The sequence below is a fragment of the Hyaena hyaena genome, unplaced genomic scaffold (assembly GCF_003009895.1).
Source record: "Hyaena hyaena isolate Hyena2069 unplaced genomic scaffold, ASM300989v1 scaffold_394, whole genome shotgun sequence".
NCBI lineage: Eukaryota > Metazoa > Chordata > Mammalia > Carnivora > Hyaenidae > Hyaena > Hyaena hyaena.
Window position 1 is genome coordinate 179,755 of NW_024081026.1, and position 20,758 is coordinate 200,512.

Sequence of the window (20,758 nt, forward strand, 5' to 3'; positions counted from 1 at the left end):
GTCAGTATTTTAGGGTATGAGCCTCATCTAGATGCTAGATTTTAATTAGCTTTTTCTGGAGCACCTGGTTGGCTCAGTGGGTTAAGCGTCCAACATCAACTTAGGTCATGATCTCAGGGTTCGTGGGTTCGAGCTCTGTGTCAGACTCTGTGCTGACAGCTCAGAGCCTGGAGCCTGCTTCGGATTCTTTGTCTGTCCCTCCCCTACTAACACTCTGCATCTGGTTCTCTCTCTCAAAAATAAGTAAACATTACAAAAATTAAAAAAAAATTTAAGTAGCTTTTTCTGAGTCTCCTTTTCCACTCAGGCAAACCTGAAAGTAAAGCAATTGCTCAGCTACAGTACCTGCTGTTAGGGTTAATGAGCTTTCTGACTCATAGGGGTGACACTTCATGAAACATCAGTGTATCATGTTTATTATGCTGAGATTTTGGTGCTCCCTAAGGTAAATAAATACTTATAGAAATGTCAGGGAATAAGGTACGCATCTAGTAAAAATTCTGGTCTGTTTAGAGAAAACTTTAAACTAGCTGTTATTTCTCTGTTAAATCCCCTAGTTCTTTATATATTCTCCCATGTGTGAGAGAGAGTGTGTGTGTATGTATGTGTGCACGCACATGCATGCGTGTGTGCATGCATGTATGTATAATTTGTCCAGGTTACTATGTGTACTTAAATAATTTGATTCTTTTCTCCCCTTAAAACTTAGAGAAGGGTATTTTTAGTTTTCTTTCTAGATTGTAAATTACTTGAAATAGTACATCATACTCCTCACAGCAATGGTGCATTGATAGATTAGCATCTATGTGATAAGGATGGAATTTGACCTGTCTCTTTTGAAATGTTCTTGGCATGTAATAGGTGTTAGCGCATTTGTGAAATGAATTAATTGCCAGGGAGTTATTACCAAGTGGAAATTTATATCAAGCTATTCAGAGAGAGCAGCTTATATAAATAAGCAGATCGTGCTCCCTGGGACTCATTTTTAAGTTCTAATAATTTCCTTGGTCTTTTATTTAGTCTTCCTTTTTAAAAAATTGTACAAATAGTCTATGTTCATTGTTGAAAGTTTAGAAAATAAAAATAAACCTAAAGAATACATAATGTCACTAACCAAAAGTAACATTTTAGTGTATATGTACTTTCAGGACTTGTTTTATGTAAACATTCACTTATTTATCTTTCCGTACAAAAATAGAGTTTTATGTTTTAGAAACACGTATGCAGTGCGGTCACTGATGCATTTTTTTTCCTTCTAAAAGTTGAGTTCATGCATCCTGTTTCTCTGTTACGATCTCCTAAAGAGTTGTCTGTACTTGCTGTCTCCCATTCCTTCCCTCGTGCTTTCTCAAACCCAGTCTGATCAGACTCTCACTCCTACTCCCTGCAGCTCTTGTCAACCACTTTGACCTCTTTGCTAAATCTAGCAGTCCATTCTCAGCTCACATCTGACTTGACCTAGCAGAAATGTTTGACATTTTTTCCCTTCCTTACTTTGGGTTGCTTTTCCTTCGGCTTCACTGCTTGGCCTCCTCAGCATGCTTATGGATTCCTCTCCATTTCTGGGCTCCTAAAAACCTGCAGTCTCTAGGTTTCAGTCTTTGGACTTCTTATCTACTCTTACTCCATTGGTGATCTCATTCAGTCTCATGGCTTTACATACTGTCTGTATGTTCATGACTCCCAAATGTTATCTCCAGGTCAGACTTCTCCATTTAATTTTTTTTTTAATGTTTTATTTATTTCTGAGAGAGAGAGAGAGAGAGACAGCATGAGCAGGGGTGGGTCAGAGAGAGAGGGGGATACAGAATCTGAAACAGACTCCAGGCTCTGAGCTAGCTGTCAGCACAGAGCCCGATGCAGGGATCGAACCCACGAACCGTGAGATCATGACCTGGACTGAAGTCAGACGCTTAACTGACTGAGTCACCCAGGCGCCCCAAGACTTCTCAGTTTAGATATTTAACAGACATTTCAAACTCAATATATCCAAAACCATTCTCCTGATCCCTATTACCCTCAATAAACAACTGCTCCCTCTCTAAGTCATTTAGTGGCAGTTTGGCAGTTTAGGCCAGAAACCTTAAAGTCATTTTCAGTTTAAGTTCTCTGGAACTGAGACAAAGCAGACAGACAGAAATTAGCAAGCTGGTAGTTCATCAGGGAGTGCTTTTAGGATCAACAGCTCCAGAAGGAAAGAGAAGGAAGAGAAGAACAGAGATAATTTAGGCTGCAGTACCATCGTTAACAAAGGCCTCAGCCAACCCCATGGTGAGCTCTGAAGCACGGATGGCTAATTGTGCTTGTCCCAGGTTGGGGCAAGGAGCCACGAGACTAAATGATATCACCCGATAAGTGAATATAGATAAGAAGTTTAAGGACTGAACTCTAGAGAACCACAGTGTTTTTACCCTCGTACCAACCAGTCATTAAATAGAAAACCACCCTGGGAAGGGGGCCTGAGCTTGACTTTCTTTAGCCAACTCCTAAAGAGTCTGGCAGCTGAGTGCTGTCTGGCAGCAACAGCCCCAGCGTCCAAGAAGTAAGTCCTTCACTTCCGAAGGGGGAGCTGTGCAGTGGATAGCAGTGTTTACTGCATCATCTTTAATCCCTCCCTTTCTCATATCCCGCATTTAATCTACCAAGCAAATTATGAGTTTTGCTTTCAGAGTGCTCCTAGAATCCGACCACTTTTGAGCTTCCCCCTCTATTACCAAGTTGGCCCACACCACCATCGTCTCTTGCCTCGGTTGTTATGTCCTCTTAACTGGCCTCCTACTTCCTCCTGCACCTTTCTTCCTATTCTCCACAGAGCATTGAGAGTAATCCTTTCAAAATCAAGTTAAATGACATTACTCTAGTTCCCTGGTTTCTCCTGTCACTGAGAATAGCATCCTAAATGATTTCTGCTGCTTCCAGGGCCCACCACTGTCTGGCCCTAGTTGCCTCTCTTAATACTGCTTTCTTCCTCGCTCATGCCTTTCCAGCCACCTTTCAGTCCAGTTGTGTGCTCTCTCTCGGCCTCCTGCTCTGCTCTCCTGATGGCCTCCCCACTTTGTCAGTTCCTCCTCTTCCTTCTCTCTCAGCCAGTCTGCTGGGTAAAAAAGCTCTGTGTCATAGCAACGCTAAATGACTTGTCAAGGTTCTCCAATGAGAGACTTACTGCGGAGCTTAGGAAAAGTTCAAGCTTTTTGCTTCTATTAATTTCTTTGATTCTGTTATATCTTAGTGTAGAAAAATTGATGTATTTGAATATGAAAAAATTGTTAATGTTTTTTAAGTTCATCTTGGTCATAGTTTCCGTAAAGGATCATTATTTAGTGCTCCCCTCGCCCCAAGTTCAGGTTGACTTGTAGTACGGTGCTTTTACTCTTACTGCAACTCTGATAGGATGGAGGTCATGCCACCTCATATGTGGAACTAATTATTTCATGCTCTTTCTTTCCTGTACAGAGCCTTTCATCCTACTATAAAGGAGGATTTGAACAGAAAATGAGTAGGCGAGAAGCTAGTCTTATTTTGGGCGTAAGGTAGGTGTGCTACATTAAGTATTATTTTATTCTGTGGCCAAGCTTGTCTTGAAAAAGGGAAAAAAATGGCATGGTAAAGTTATCCTTATATTTTAAATTAGACTAGGAAGCAGAGTAAAAAATGCAAAGTTTTTACATTTTAAAACCCCAAATCTCAGAGAATATCCTACTCACCCTAAAAATATCAGGCAAAGTTGTGATGTGTCTTTATTCCTTAACAAGGAACTCTGAGCTCTTATATTTTAATATAGCACTAAAGTTTCAAAGCAGTTGTCAAAAATCTCCCTTACTATGACACCCAGTATTTTCTGGACTTAGTGTTAAATTATTATCTATCATATTTTCTATTATAATATAGGATCTGTTTCACAATTCTTTTTTTTTAACATTTTAAAAAATGTTTTCTTTCTTTTTTTTTTAATTTTTTAATGTTTTTTATTTATTTCCAAGAGAGAAAGAGACAATGTGAGCAGGGGAGGGTCAGAGAGAGAGGGAGATACAGAATCTGAAGCAGGCTCCAGGCTCTGAGCTACCTGTCAGCACTGAGCCGAATTTGGATGCTCAACCGACTGAGCCACACAGATGCCCCTTTAATGTTTTATTTATTCTTGAAAGAGAGAGACAGCATGAGTGGGGAGGGACAGAGAGAGAGAGAAACACAGAATCCGAAGCAGGCTCCAGGCTCTGAGCTGTCAGCACAGCACCCAATGTGAGGCTCGAACTCACGAACTGTGAGATCATGATCTGAGCTGAAGTCAGACACATAACTGACTGAGCCACCCAGGCTCCCCTTTACAATTCTTTTCTATTTCCACAATTTGACATCTAGCATATTTTATAATAATTGTTTCACCTTAGTATCTAGTATGTGACTTTGAGCTGTGTAGGAGGAAGCTAATGATGTTGTGTGATTGCTCTGTGATACCATTTAACACATAAAGTTAAGCATATGTCCCCTGCTGTTTACTCAGAGTTGCTATTTTCATTTGTTTACCTTATGTTCCCTTAGAGCCCACTCAAATTTCTGGGGGGTTGGTTACAGTATGTCACCTGCAACAGATCTGATGATGAGTTAGTCAACATTAGTAAGCAGAATAGGTCATAAAGTCGTATATTGATACAATTTTTTAGATCTCTTTTAGATTTGCAGGTTTTTGAGGCCAAAACATTTTATTATTTCTTTTCACTTAGCAAGAAAAAATAAGGGGTGGGGAGCAAGGGAAGTGGCTCAGTTGAGCTCGGTGCTTTATTTAAATATAAGAGATGAAATATCTTACTGAGGATAGGGTTTAGGTAGGGAAGGGAACCAAATTAGGAAGTTGGCTTTATTTCTGACCATTCTTTGCTTTAATATTTCAGGATGGCCTTGTTATTTTTCTTGAACTATTACTAGGCCCTCATAGCATCCCATTCATAGTCTTAAAAATGTGAATATGGAACTTACTATAAAACCCAACACAGAGGTTTTTGAGAGTATCAGTTAATATCATCCAGAGCACTCCTGTTGTTAAGACAGGAGTCAACTCAATTAGGAGTTGACTTAAGACTTATGGTTTTATTTTTTTTTTATCATTATTATTTTTAAATGTTTTATTTATTTCTGAGAGAGAGAGAGACAGAGACAGTGTGAGTAGGGGAGGGTCAGAGAGAGAGGGAAACAGAATCTGAAACAGGCTCCAGGCTCTGAGCTGTCAGCACAGAGCCCGACGTGGGGCTCGAACCCACGAACCGCGAGATCATGACCTGGGCCGAAATCGAACGCTTTACCGACTGATCCACCCAGGCGCCCCAAGACTTACGGTTTTAAAGGCTTGTCTTGTTAAACTAGAAACTGTAGAAAATTTCACAAGGATAATAAGCTGGTTAAGAGTATATACTCTCAGGGCACCTGGGTGGCTCAGTTGGTTGAGCGTCCAACTTTGGCTCAGGTCATGATCCACGGTTCATGGGTTCGAGCCCCACGTCGGGCTCTGTGCTGACAGCTCAGAGCCTGGAGACTGTTTCAGATTCTGTGTCTTCCTTTCTTTCTGCCCCTCCCCCAGTCGTGTTCTGTCTCTCTTGTCTCAAAAATAAATAACACAAATAAACAAACAAACAAACAAACAATCACCTTCTCCTTAAAAAAAAAAAAGAGTGTATACTCTCAGAGTATCTGATTGGCTTATTCACTGAAGTGTCGAGACTCCTGATTTCAGCTCAGGTCACGATCTCATGGTTTGTGCGATTGAGCCCTGGATCCGGCTCTGCACTGACAGTGTGGAGCCAGTTTGGGATTCTCTCACTCCCTCTCTCTGCTCCTCCCCTGCTCACTTACTTGCATGTGCATGTGCTCTTTCTCTCAAAATAAGTAATCTTAAAAAAAAAAAAAAAAGTATATACTCTAAAAATAGGTGAATCGATGAATACCAGTTTTACCATTTACTAACTGTATGATCTCAGTGTCATAATTTGTAAAATAAAGATAATATTAATTTCTGTCTGCTAGGTTGTTGTGAAGACTAGATACATAGATAATTCTGCACCTAAACATGTAAACTTGGCACTTAGTAACTACTTAACAAATACCAGCTGAGCAAAACAGATTCTTACCCTGCTTCTGTCACTGATGCACTGCATTATATGATCCCGCTCAAGTTGTTTTTAGCTTTTCTGTCCTTCAGTTTCTTCATTTTTGGACAGAGTTAATATTTAGACTTGTTGAAATAATATAAAATGATATGACGATACCTTTTTGTAATAGTGCTTACCAAATAACAGGTGCTAAATAAATGTTGGCTCCCCTTTCTTCCCATCTGTATCACGAATGCAGAAGCTAAATATTTGCCCTTTACACATTAAACAGAAAGGTAAACCTTATTTGCTTTCCTCTAGCCTATTCTTTCAATCAGGTAGTATTGTTTTTGAGAAGTCTCTTCAAGATATGAATACATTGCTGTGGCTCTCCTCCCTGTGATCATTGAATCTAAACTACTTAGACTATATAACAAGTAGGTAAAGGCGCACTGGAGCTGACTGTTGATGACCTATTAAAAAAATACTGTCTATGTTATTAGATGATTCTGTGCATTATTATATATTTCTTGAAGCCTAAGATATTTTACTTAGCTGCCCAGGAAAACTTTTGTTCATACTTGTTACTTTCTGAAATGATGCGCATTTGTGATTTTCATACTTTCTGAAATTATGTTAAGCTAAATGTTGTTCAAAAGACCAGTAGTAAAAACGATGAAACCAAAACTGCTCCATTTGCCACAAGATTAGAGAACAGCACTCAGTCCAGTGAACCCACTTCCCAGTCCCAGTCACATGCATTCCAGGGAACACAGTTTATATTCCTTGATGGAGACAACATGATGTTTAAAGTTCTATTTCAATTCCATGGTGAAATTGTCTGTACTGGAGATACATCCAACCTTTAATTTTTATAATGGGTTTAAGAATTAGGATTCTCCCATCTTGTTTATTTTTTTATTTTTTTTAATGCTTTATTTATTTCTAGGAGAGAAAGAGAGAGACAGCATGAACAGGGGAGGGTCAGAGAGAGAGGGAGTCACAGACTGAAGCAGGCTCCAGGCTCTGAGCTGGCAGTCAGCACAGAGCCCGACACGGGGCTCGAACCCATGAACCGTGAGATCATGACCTAAGCGAAAGTCGGAGGCTTAACCGACTAAGCCACCCAGGCGCCCCTCTCCCATCTTGTTTAATCTTTAGAACAACAAATAAATGTATTATGTTCCTAGAGCCTTAATATAGCAGTAAGGAAAGGGGAATAAACTCCGCAGGCACACAGAAATACTTCCCTCATCCTTGGAGCTCACCACTAGGACTCTGATCATTATCATCTTAAAGGCAGAATGTTTTGAATGGCCATACTTGTGCATATAAACTTTCCTTGCATTTCTTACTTCCTTCACTAGTTCAGTGGCTGGCAGACTACACTGTACATAATGCTTTATGAACTGTTATGTACAAAACCAACTGTACTGTTTTTTAAAGGCAATGCAAGTGATTATGAAGAATAATCTATCAGGTATAATTATCAAAGATAATTTACAGATTTTGTCCTATGTGCTAAATTAAAGTTTAATATCCAGAATAAGATGCAACTTACCATATATACTCCCCCCAAAACACACAGAATGTAAATTTGGGTTTTACTCAACTTACATCTTCATTTTCTAGTGGTTCACATTTGATTTATCTTATGAAATGTTTTTTAAGTTTTTTTTTTAACGTCTTATTTATTTCTGTGTGCGTGTGTGTGTGTGTGTGAGAGAGAGAGAGAGAGAGAGACAGAGAGAGAGAGAGAGAGAGAGAGACAGCATGAGCAGGGGAGGGTCAGAGAGAGGGAGACAGGCTCCAGGCTCTAAGCTAGCTGTCAGCACAGAGCCAGACGTGGGGCTCAAACCCATGAACCGTGAGATCATGACCTGAGCTGAAGCCGGACCCTAAACCGACTGAGCCACCCAGGTGCCTCATGAAACGATTTTAAAACACCTCTTTTTCTACTTTAAGATTTTCTGCAATCCAGTAATCCTTTATAGCGTCAGTGTTTACTAATATAGAGCTGTTATTTGAAGGAGTTTACCTTTTAAAGCTGTTTTGTTTTGGAGGGCTATGTAAAATGCATTAAGCACATATTGCATATTCAATACTAGATGCTATTTTAAGATACAAATCATAGCTTCTGCTCTTTAGTATGTACCTTAAGAAGACATGTCAAATACATGCAGAACAACTAGAAAATATAACTAATAAAAGAAAGAAGGACTATAGAGCACCACAAAAGAGAATGATAAATAGAAGTTTGCTACAGGAAACTTAACCATACTGGAATTAAAAAAAATGTTTTCCATATCTTAATAGGCAATTAAAGAATAAAGTATTCACAGCCATGATGCAATGTTTAATGACTTTTTTTTTCAAAACTTAGTAGTCTTTAGAATCAGACCATGTCTTGATTATCTATCGAGGAAATATCTACAGACCAAAAAGTAAGTTTGAAATGGTCCCCCAAAGGACTTTCATTAACAGCCAAAAGGAATACCCTAAAGTCCTTATACTAAAAGACTTTTTCATTATTAAAAAAGTTGTTTAATTTTAAAAATTTCCCTCTTGTTTTATTGAGATATAATTGACATATAACATTGTGGATTAGTTTAATATGTATAACATAATGATTTGTTAGATGTATAATATGTATAGATTGCACAATGATTACCATAATAACTTTAGTTAACAGCCTTTACCTCACATAGTTACAGACTTATTTTTTCTTGAGATGAGAGCTTTTAAGAGCTGTTTTAGCAACTTTCAAATATAAACTACAGCATTGTTGACTATAGTCACCATGCTGTATATGCCATCCCGAGGACTCACTCATAACTGTAAGTTGTACCTTTTGACTACCTTCCCCCTTTCCCCCACCCTCCTCCTGTTGCCTCTGGCAACACCAATCTTCTGTTTTTGTGAGTTTACCTTTTATAGATTCCACACATGAATGATATCATACATTATTTGTCTTTGTCTTTGACTGATTTTTCACTTAGCATAGCGCTGTCAAAGTCAATTCATGTTGTCAACAAATAGCAAGATTTTCTTCTTTTTAATGACTGAAAAATATTGTGTTGTACGTGTGTGTATGTGTGTGTGCGCGTCACAGTTTTTCATGCATACATCTGTCGATGGACACAGGTTGTTTCCATGCCTTGCTGCAGTGAACATGGTGGTGCTGATAATCTCTTTGAGAGAGTGATTTTTTTTTTAAGTATATTTATTCATTTATTTCTGAGAGAGACAGAGACAGCATGAGTGGGGAAGGGGCAGAGAGAGGGGGAGAGAGAGAATCCCAAGCAGCCTCTGCACTCTCAGCGCAGAGCCCGATTGGGGGCTCAAACTCATGAAACTGAGAGATCATGACGTGAGCCGAAACCAAGAGTTGGACACTTAACTGACTGAACCACCCAGGAGACCTGAGAATGATTTTTATATCCTTCAGATAATATACTTAGAAGTAGACTTCCTGGATCATATGGTAGTTTTAGTTTTAATTTTTTCAGAGCGTCCATACTGTTCCATAGTAACTATACCAGTTTATATTTCCAACAGCAGTGTACAGGGGTTCGGTTCACATCTTTCTAACACTTGTCTCTTGTTTTTTTGATGATAGTCATTCTAGAAAGTGTGATGTGATAACTCATTGTCATTTTGATTTGGATTTCCCTGATGATCAGTGACGCTGATCACCTTCTCATGTACCTGTTTGCCATTTTATGTTTTTGGAAAAATGTCTAGTGAGATCCTCTACTCATTTTAAAATGAGATCTATTTATTTATCATCTATCTATCTTTGCTATTCAATTGTATGAGTTCTTTATATATTTTGTATATAATCTATTATCAGATATGTGATTTGCAGATATTTTGTCCTATTCCATAGGTTGTTTTTTCACTTTGTTGATGTTTTCCTGGCTGTGTAGAAACTGCTTAAACTTTGATATAGTCCCACCTGTTTTAGTTTTCTTTTGTTGCCTAGCTTTTGATTTCAAATTTAAAAAATTACTGCCAAGACTGACGTCAAGTAGTTTACCCCCTGTGTTTTCTTCTAGGAGTTTTATGGTTTCAGGTCTTTAGTTCAAGGCTTTAATACATTTTGAGTTGATTTTTGTGTATGGTGTAAGATAAGGGTCCAGTTTTATTCCTTTGCATGCAGCTGTCTGAATTTCCCAATACCATTTATTGACAACACTATCTTTTACTTGTTTTCTAGTTTTGGCTCTTTTGTCATAAACTAATTGACCATATATGGATGAGTTTATTTCAGGGTTCTGTACTGTTTCACTGATCTATGTGTCTCTTTTTAAGTTAATGCTATACTGTTTTGATTTTTATAACTTTGTAATATACTTTGAATTTAGGAAGTATGATGCCTCTAGCTTTGTTGTTTCCCCAAATCTTTGGTTCTTTGTGGAGTTTTTTGTGGTTCCATAAAAATTTTAAGATTGTTCTATTTTTGTGAAGAATATCTTTGGAATTTTGATAGGTCTTTCACTGAATCTGTAGATTGCTTTGAATATTATGGACATTTTAACAAAATCAATTCTTCTAATCTATGAGCATGGGATATCTTTCTGTTGATTAGTATTTTCAACTTCTCTCATCAGAATCTTACAGTTTTCAGTGTACAGGTCTTTAACCTCCTTGATTAAGTTTGTTACTGGGTATTTTATTCTTTTTGATGCAATTGTAAAAGGGATTCTTTTCTTTTTTTTTTCTTTTTTGGGAGAGAGAGAGAGAGCACGCACAATTGCATGTGAGCAGGGGGAGGGGCAAAGGGAGAGAGAAGGAGAGGATCTTAAGCTCCTTCTTGGCTCCACACCCAGCACAGAGCCCAGTGCAGGACTCAGTCTCACAGCCCTGACATTATGTCCGGAGTTAAAATCAAGAGCCAGACACTTAGCTGACTGAGTCAGCCAGGCACCCCAGTGGGATTATTTTCTTAATTTCTCTTTCTGATTATTTGTTATTAGTATATAGAAAGGCAATAGATTTTTATATATTGAATCTGTATCCTCCAACTTTACTGAATTTGTTGATTAGTTCTAAGTGTCAGTTTCAGTTATATAATCATGTCATCTGCAATTTTACTCTTTGTTTCCAATTTGGATGCCTTTCTTTATCTTTCCTAATTCCTCTATGACTTCAGTACTATGTTGGATAAAAGTGGTGAAAGCAGACAACTTTGTGTTGCATCTGATCTTAGAGGAAAAACTTTGAGCTTTTTACCATTGAGTACAGTATTTGCCATGCATTTGTCATATGGCCTTTATCATGTTGAAGTATGTTTCCTCTATACCCATTTTGTTGAGAGTTTTTATTATGAATGGGTGTTGAATTTTTCCAAATGGTATTTCTGTGTCTTTGAAGAGATCATATGATTTTTATCCTGTCTTTCATTTCACATTTATGGTGTTTCACATTGATAGGTGGATGTTGAACCATTTCTTTCATCCTTTGAATAATCCTACTTGTTCATGATGTATGATCCTTTTAATGTTTTGTTGAATTTGGTTTGCTATTATTTTGCTGAGGACTTTTGCATCTATGTTCATCAGGGATATTGGCCTGTAATTTTCTTTTCTTATAGTGTCCTTGTCTGTTTATGGTATCAGGATAATACTGGCTTCATAAAATGAATTTGGAAGTGTTTCTTCTGTTTTTTTGAAAAGTTTGAGGAGAATTGGTATTCTTTAAATGTTTGGTAAATTTCAGTTAAGCCATCCAGTCCTGGGCTTTTCTTTGTTGGAAGGTTTTTGATGAATGATTCAATATCATTATTATATAATTGGTCTGTGTAGATTTTCTGTTTCTTCCTGATTCAATCTTGGTAGGTTGTATGTTTCTAGGATTTATCTATTTCTTCTATATTGTCCATTTTGTGGATGTATAATTGTTAATAGTAGTGTCTTAAGATCTTTTGTATTTCTGTGGTATCAGTTGTAATGACTTCTCTTACATTTCTGATTTTGAGTCCTTTCTCCTTTTTTCTTGGTGAGTCTAGCTAATGGCTTGTCTATCTTGATTATCTTTTCAAAAAAAGAAACAGCTCTTAGTTTCATTGATATTTTATTGATTGTCCTTTTAGTTTCTATTTCATTTATTTTTACTCTAATTATTGTTATTTCCTTCCTTCAGCTAATTTTGGTCTTAGTTTTTTCTTGTTTTTCTGATTCCCTGAGGAATAAAGGAGGTTATTTATCTGAGCTCTTTCTTTCTTAATATAGGCATTTATTACTATAAACTTTCCTCTTAGAACTGCTTTTGCTGCATCCTATAAATGTGTTATATTTCCATTTTCATTTGCCTCAAAATATTTTCTTTTGATTTTATCTTTGACTTGACATTTTATATTCATAGAAGAGATATGAATAGAAAATGAAGAATATTTTATATGCATATCGCTTTAACATGTTTGGTGATCTGTTATTTAACCTCAAAAGATTAGAAGTAGTAAATAATGGCCAAGGAATAGCTAGAGACTGGAACAATGGCAGAATCAAGGCTTGACAGCTGATAACAAGGGAGGCATTTCTAAAAATATGATAGAAGAACTTAAAAGCATTTGAGGACTCTTTAAAACAAGGGTAAGCAAATTTCTGCAGACCTTAAGAATTTCTTTGCACTTAATTTATACTCACCGTAATACTTTTGAATCACTCAAGAAATGTTAAATTAGGTTATTTATACACCAGTTTAGAAAGTGGGAAATATGTATTTTCATAAGCATCTTTTATCTTCATAATAATTACTAAAAACTAGTTGGTTTTGAACACTGGATGAGAGGTTATGCTAATCTTACTTGCATTATCTAATTTATCCTTAAGATAATCCTGGGAGATAGTTTATTATGTCCATTTTACTTAGGAGAGTTTAAGTGAGCAAGCCAGTTTTGTAGCTAATGAGTGATGGAATCAGGTTGTTAAACCTATGTCTGAATATCTCTAAAATACTGTGTGGTTCATCCATATGAATTAAATTACTTTGAGCTTTATAACAGCCATGCTATACTTAAGTCAGCTGCTATTATCCCCATTTGAGACCCAGAAAAGTTAAGTAGCTTAGATCAGATAATACAGCTATTAATTAGCGATACCAGAATTTTGTTGTTGTTAGTGTTAATTTTGTTTCCTTGCCTGAGGAATGTGGTGGTGAGAAACATTTCTGATACTGGATAGATTAGTTTTTACTGAAATAATTTTAGGTTTATTTAACTTTCTCCTTTAATTTTTGTTTACAGCTAGGCTTTTCCGATAGGTTTCTCCCAAGCTAAATAAATTCTGAGCTATGAAGACTTTTGAGATGCTCTGTTGAAACATAATAAAAGCTAACTATTTTCGAACACTTGTTCTAGCACTTTGTTGGCTTTAACTGATTCAGTCCTTACAGTTGGTCTGTAAGGAATATGTCGTTCCTAGCCCTGTTTTACAATGAGAAAACTGAAGTACAGGGAAGTTAAAAAAATTCACCAAGATTACCGCCATCCTAAATAGCAATGGGATTACAATCTGGCAGGCAGTCAAGGAGCTCTGGAGTCTGAATACCTGTCCGTTACACTTTATATAAACTACCTTCTTCCCAAAAAACTTGAGGCAGAAGTTTTCAAACTCAGTATAATCTATAGACTGTGATTCTCCTACCCTACATATTGTTTTATTTTTTAAAGTGATTAAGAATAAAGATTGGCATTACAAAGGAAGAAAACTACATGCAACATTGAGTCAGCAGTTGATTTTGATAGTAGAATTAAGTGACAGGCTGTAATTTCCTATTTATCCACAAGATGGTGAAATACTCATTAGTTTTTAATTCCTTAAAACCCATATAAACTGTTAATTTATAATCTGCATTTGACACTATTTATTATAAGCACTTTAATTTCTTTTTACAGCCCATCTGCTGGCAAGGCCAAGATTAGAACAGCTCATAGGAGAATTATGATTTTGAATCACCCAGATAAAGGTAGGGAAAATTCCTATTGTTCATAATATGTGGATGTGAATCTGCTCTGAATTTCTTTTCAGTTTATGTAAACTCATTATAAGTGATATATATGTATCTGAAATGGAAGACTCTGTGCCACATGTATTGTGATTTTTTCTTATAAATAAATACGCTTTTGGATTGGAGTTCATTGACCCACAGAAGTGGTAGATTTGTATTATAAGCTTCGAAGAATTTAGTTACTGATTTTTATAACCCCTGTTTGAGGCTCCTAGCATTTTGATTGGGAAAGAGAAAGCATGAGTTGTGGACTCTGTATAAACTGATTTGGGCATCATGAGTTATGTTGGTTTAACCTTAAACATAAAAACATAAGATTTAGAGGATATCCTCTAAATCTCTGTAATGTGTCATAGATAATTCTGAATTTCTTAATTTTATTCTGGAAGGCTCTGAGGCTGAGCCATTTGTTTTTAACTGGCCAGGTTTTTAATGTAAATTTATCTTACAGAAAGACAATTATTATAACTTTAACTACACTACAGCTGCTTGAGAGAGAAAGCCCATATGTTCATTACTGTTTCTTCTCTAAAATAACAGATGGTAGAAAGTTGCACTGTATTTCAGAAGTCAAGGGTGGTGGGGGGAATGAAGGGTTTTTTGGATTCTTATTTACAGATTTTCAGTTTTCTAATTATTTTGAAAAAAATTAAAACCAAATTTTGAATTTCTACACATCTTAACTCACACCAAAGTACGGAATTCTTATTCCGTTTTCTCACTTAATTATTTCTTATAAAAATTCTTTTCACTAAACATCATCATTGATTTTTGCATTTGCTATTCTTTAGTATGAATAAATAAGAGAATAAACTTTAAAAAGAGGTTTTGCTTAAAATTTCTAAATAGCTTTAACAGTTACTGAAAGATCCACTCAGCTAATTTACTTTGCATTGTGGGCTTTCAGAATAATTGACTCAGACAGAAATGTGTTTAAAGTGCCTCCTTAAAGTCCTCTGTCTACTAAACATCCTTTGTCCCTTCCAGGCCAAGTGTATGCCCTTCTCTGATTGATTGCAGTAGGATCAGGCACTCAGGTCTTTCAGACGATTGACAAGTTGTTGACTGTGCCTACTGGCAAGGAAGCCAGTTCTAAAATGGATCTAAGAGAAAATCTACTTTTAGATACCTGTAGCGAAAAAAAAGAAAATGTATATCTTATGATGCAGTGATATTCAGAGAATTACTTGATTTGCTTTGAGGTCATATATTTGTCAGAGGTGGGATTGCTGACTGCCTGTAGTGTGCTTACTGACATCCTGTCTGGCCCTGTGTGGGAGGCAGGGCGGTAGGGAACGGAGGCTGGGGATCTTCTCCGGCTTCTGCCTTCTAGCCGGCCGTATGGCCTCGAATACTTCCTTACCCTCTCCAAATGTCAGTTTTACATTCTAAACGAAGGGATTTATTTCCAAAGTCATTTTTGTTATAGGATATAATCTCTTTATATGCCTTTTCAATCAATGAAGAGCCTGTACTCTCTATTTCTATTCGGATCACATTTTGTTTTTTAAAGTTCATTCATACAGTTTTGAGAGAAAGAGAAAGAGAATGGGGAGAGGCAGAGAGAGGGGGAGAAAGAGAATCTCAGGCAGCCTCCACACTGTCGACACAGAGCCTGATATGGGGCTCACACTCACCGACCATGAGATCATGACCTGACCTGAATCAAGAGTTGGACACTTAGGGGCGCCTGGGTGGCTTAGTCGGTTAAGCGTCCGACTTTCGCTTGGGTCATGATCTCGCGGTTCGTGGGTTCGAGCCCCGCGTCGGGCTCTGTGCTGACTGCCAGCTCGGAGCCTGGAGCCTGTTTCAGTCTGTGACTCCCTCTCTCTCTGACCCTCCCCTGCTCACGCTGTCTCTCTCTCTNAAAAAAAAAAAAAAAAAAAAAAAAAAAAAAAAAAAAAAGAGTTGGACACTTAACCGAATGAGCCACCCAGGCACCCCGAGATCACATTTTCAAGAAAGATACTTTTAATCATTTTGGATTATTGTACCCTCTAAGAATATGTTGACAACTGTAGACATTTTGTCCATATAATTGCTCTTTCACCCACAATTTTAAAAACATTTGGAGTTTGAGAGAGTTCATGGACCTCTCAAAACCCATGCATATGTTCCCGGTTACGAACTCCTGTTCTAGGGGCACCTGCGTGGCTCACTTGGTTAAGTGCCCGGCTCAGGTCATGATCTCACAGTTCCTCAGTTCAAGCCCCACATCAGGCTCTCCGCTGTCAGCGCAGAGCCTGCTTTGGATCCTCTGTCTCCCCCCACCCCAGACACTCTCCTGCATACACGCACACATACACGTTCCTCTCCTCCCTCTCTTTCTCAAAAGTAAACATAAAAAAACAAAAGAACTACTGCTCTAGTACAAGTAGGTGAATTAGGAAATATTAGAATCGATGGAGGGAGAGTATTCATGGATGATGGAGTTGGGAGATAATAGTCCATAAATCTTGAAATTGTCTCTTGAGAAGGAAGGTTGTTTATTTTGTTCTTTTTTTTTTTTTTTTTAATATTTTTATTTATTTCTAGGAGAGAGGGAGACAGCGTGAACAGGGGAGGGTCAGAGAGAGAGGGAATCACAGACTGAAACAGGCATCAGGCTCTGAGCTAGCTCTCAGCACAGAGCCCGACGCGGGGCCCAAACCCACGAACCGCGAGCTCATGACCTAAGCGAAAGTCGGACGCTCAACCGACTAAGCCACCCAGTCGCCCCTGTTTATTTTGTTCTTAATGAGAAGAAGATAGCAGATTTTTTTTCTCTTAATGAGAAAAAGAGAGCAGAAAAATGTCTCATTGTCCAGAGAGAGAAAGCCAGAAATATTTGGGGAAATATGAGAATGGGCAACTCGTAATTTTGTCTCCTCTTTTTCTAATTCTTCACCATATTGCTTTGGCCAGATCAGCACTGACTGAGTGTTACCCAGGTAGTTGCAAAAACTGAAATCCTCTACTCCATGCTCCCAAAATTCATGAATGTACCCCCACTTAACCCCCAAGTCATTTTTCTGCTGGTTTTATTGCCAGCTAGTAGACAAAGTTAGAAATTCAGATGTGTGATCAACTATTATTTGTCACACATTTTATTATCCACTTATGCAAAGAAAATGACACCAGAAAATTAGGTGTGGTAATGGCTAAAAATACTTTTTTTGTAACCAGTTTTAAATAAGCATTCAGATATACTTCGGTAAAAAGTAAATTTTGCTATTCAATTTGGGGAGATAAAATCTCAGTAGATCTAATGCATTCAGATTATATTATGTTTTCTGAAATTGCTGGAGAGGTTAGATGTTTGGAAATAAGTAGTTTGATAATGCCCAATGAATGAATATAGAAAGGAAGACAGATTAGGTAAATTTGAAAAACTGTAGACCCTCGACGATCTCTTATAAACCCTCTAATCCGTGTTACTCAGAGGGTAGTTTGCTTGTACATGCAGGCCAGTGTGTTACCTGTATGCAATGAGTTTCAAACAGAAGTCAAAGTAAGCATTTGGAAACCTCTGTAGCAATTTGATATTGTGGTGACATCCAAATAGGTGATACTTTTGTAATTTGTGATAGTATCGCTCCACTACAAACTGGAAATTTTTTAAAATTGCTTTTGCACCGTAGTTTGAAAGACACTGATCTAATTAATGCTGACTTCTAAATCAGGACTGTTTCTGCTCCATCCTGAGGAAAATGGCTTGTTCTCCTTAAAGATTTTTGGTGAACGGAGAACTTTCTGCTTTACAAGCAGCTAACTGGTAGGCAGTTCTAACTACTAGAAAGCTCTTACATTTAGCTGCAATTTACCTGCCTGCAGCAGAGATTCTCAATCTTTTCATTTATGCCCCCTTTCAATAAACATAGAGTACTTTCACTCTTCTTTAATAGTGTTTCAATAAAAATTAAATATTGGGGCTATAGACAAAATCAAATTATACCATTGAATGGATTCCCCCTAATTACTCTCATTGTAGAAGAAGCTAAATTTGACAAGTAGCCCTGATAATAATATATTATAATTTATTACAATATGTTACACTTAGAAGATGTATTGTAAACATTGACAAAAAGAAAGACATGATCACCAAGAGTCAAATGGATTCACTAAGAAAAAGTGATGCCTAATTAGCTTCATTTCCTTTTTTGATAGATGTACTAGACTCTTACTTGTTTCAAAGGACTCATCTTTTCTTCCCCTTATTTCAACATTTTAATTAGATTTAAGGCTTTGTATTTGAGTTAATAACTTTTTTAGTAAATGTATAATTTTCTTTTATTTCCATTGATTTCCTTGATAAATAAATGGTGTTATCTTTAAAAAGTAAAGGCATGGTTATTCATCTTCATAATCTGTATGGCTGACACTTTTTTTTTCTTGAGTAACAAATAAGCAAATGGATAAAAAGCAGGCATACAAATAAAATGTACAGGTAAAGTAGAATTGGGATTGATAACTAATACATAATTATATGAAATATTTTAAAGACTTATTGATTGACAGGAAACTATCTGTAACTATTACTCAGAAGGTATTTGTTTAACTTCTGTAATGCGTCAGATGTTGTGGTAAATCTTGGGGCTTTAACTATAAAACAGGATGACTAGATCCTTGTCTTCACGGAGCATGAATCGTACTGGAGGGACAGACAAAAAATAAGTAAACCTATTTCACATTGTAGTTAGTGTAGTACAAGGTATGAGAAAGAGGCAGCTTTATGTAAAGTGACTAGGAAGGCCTCTGTGAGGAGACCTGAAGGATGAAAAGAAGCCAGCTGTGTGAAGAATGCTTGTGAGGCTGGCAACTAACATAAGCAAAGGCTCTAAGGGTGTAAAGAATAGTGTGCTTAATGACTTGAAAGAAGACTAGCAGGATAGGGTGTAATACGCAAGGGGAGAGAGAGCATGAGATGAGGTGGTATCCACATTTTGAAAACTGCAGGTGTGCTTTATGATAATGAAATGCTGTATGTGATCTATAATACTTGATTCCAAAGACAGTGTGAAGTTTAAGCAGTAGAGTGATGTAATGTAATTTACTTTTTAAGAAATCATTTTTCTCCTCAATCTCTGCTTCTTTTTATGTTTTAATATATTTCATATTGAAGTATACGTGCAGAAAAGTACACAAATCGTAAGTGTATATCTGTGTAAATTTTTACAAACATACCTGTATAACCAGCCCCCAGGTCAAAAACTCGAATATCACCCACACCCCTGACACCCCTTCAAGAGCCCTCCCAGTCTACTTCACTCTTAAAAAGAACCACTGTCTTGATTTATAATATCATAAATTTGTTTTGCCTCTTTTGAATGTGTGTAGTCATTTGCATCTGGCTGCTTTCGTTCAGTATTTATCTTTGTGAGATAAATACTGAGCCACACAGGCACCCTGCAGTTTTTTTCTAACTTTTTATTTTTTTTATAGTTTTTTTTTTTTTTAATGTATTTTTGAAACAGGGAGAGACAGAGCATGAGCCGGGGAGGGGCAGAGAGAGGGAAACACAGAATCTGAAACAGACTCCAGGCTCTGAGCTGCCTGCACAGAACCCGATGCGGGGCTCGAACCCACAAACTGTGAGATTATGACCTGAGCCGAAGTCGGACGCTTAACTGACTGAGCCACCCAGGCGCCCCTTTTTCTAACTTTTTAAACTGAATATTGAGATCATTGGTTTTAGCTACCATTAGTTCAAAGTCCTTTTCTTTCACTTATGTGTTATTTAACATATATTGCCTAATTTCCTAGTGACTGAACAATTTCTAGTTATCTGTATTATTGATTTCTATCTTCATCCACTTGGGAAGACAACATACTCTGGGTTCAGTTCTTTGGAAGTTGTTGAACCTCACGTTATGATCCAGCATATATGTGGTTAATTTTTGGTAACTAATCTGTGAACATGTTGTACATGCTTCAATTATTGAATTTAGCATTTAAGATATATGAGTAATGTAAAGTTTGTTTTGTTGATAAGATCTTCTATATCCTTGCTGATTTTTTGTTTACTGGCCAAGGTTACATATTTGTTTATTTCTCCATTTCAGTTTTGTTTTGCTTCACTTACTGTGATGGTATGGTTATATGACTTGGGGACAGATAATTTAGAATTGTTGTCTTTTCCTTATAGATTGACCCTTCCTCGTTTTGAAATATCCTTCTTTGTATCTAGTATTGCTTCTTGCCATAAAGTATGCTTTATTTGAAACCATAGCTTCACCAGCTTTCTTTTGGTTAGTGTTTACATGGTGTATCTTTTCCTGTCTTTTTCTTTCAGCCTTTCTGTATCATTTGTTGAAGTTTGAAGTTTTTCTTTTCTAAGCAGCATGCAGTTGAGTTTTATTTTTTTAATGAGGTCTAACAATTTTTGACTTTTAATACAAGTATTTAGTTCTTTTATGTTTAATGTACTTATTGATATTTGAATATATATATATTTTTATATTTTGAAAAGAAGTTGTGAGAACAGACGCCTTTGTCTTGTTTCTGATCTTAGGGAAAAGCATCCAGTCTTTACTGCATTAGTATGGTTAACTGTAGGTTTTTTATAGATGCCCTTTATCAGGTTAGGAAGTTCCCTTTTGTTTTTGTTTTTTATTTTGTAGATGTAATGGATTACAGTTGTTAAATGAACCTCAAATCCCTGAGATAAATATCACTTGGTCTAGTGTATA

At 36.9% G+C, this 20,758-nt stretch overlaps 1 protein-coding gene across 1 annotated transcript in view; it reads left to right on the top strand.

Moving 5' to 3' along the window:
• DNAJC15 (DnaJ heat shock protein family (Hsp40) member C15) overlaps positions 1-20,758 on the top strand; it is a 66,226-nt gene that overhangs the window by 37,168 nt on the left and 8,300 nt on the right. Inside the window, exons 4-5 of the mRNA XM_039251556.1 lie at positions 3,454-3,530; positions 13,978-14,048. Of these exons, the coding sequence (XP_039107487.1) occupies positions 3,454-3,530; positions 13,978-14,048 (148 nt within the window). The remainder of the gene's footprint in view (positions 1-3,453; positions 3,531-13,977; positions 14,049-20,758) is intronic.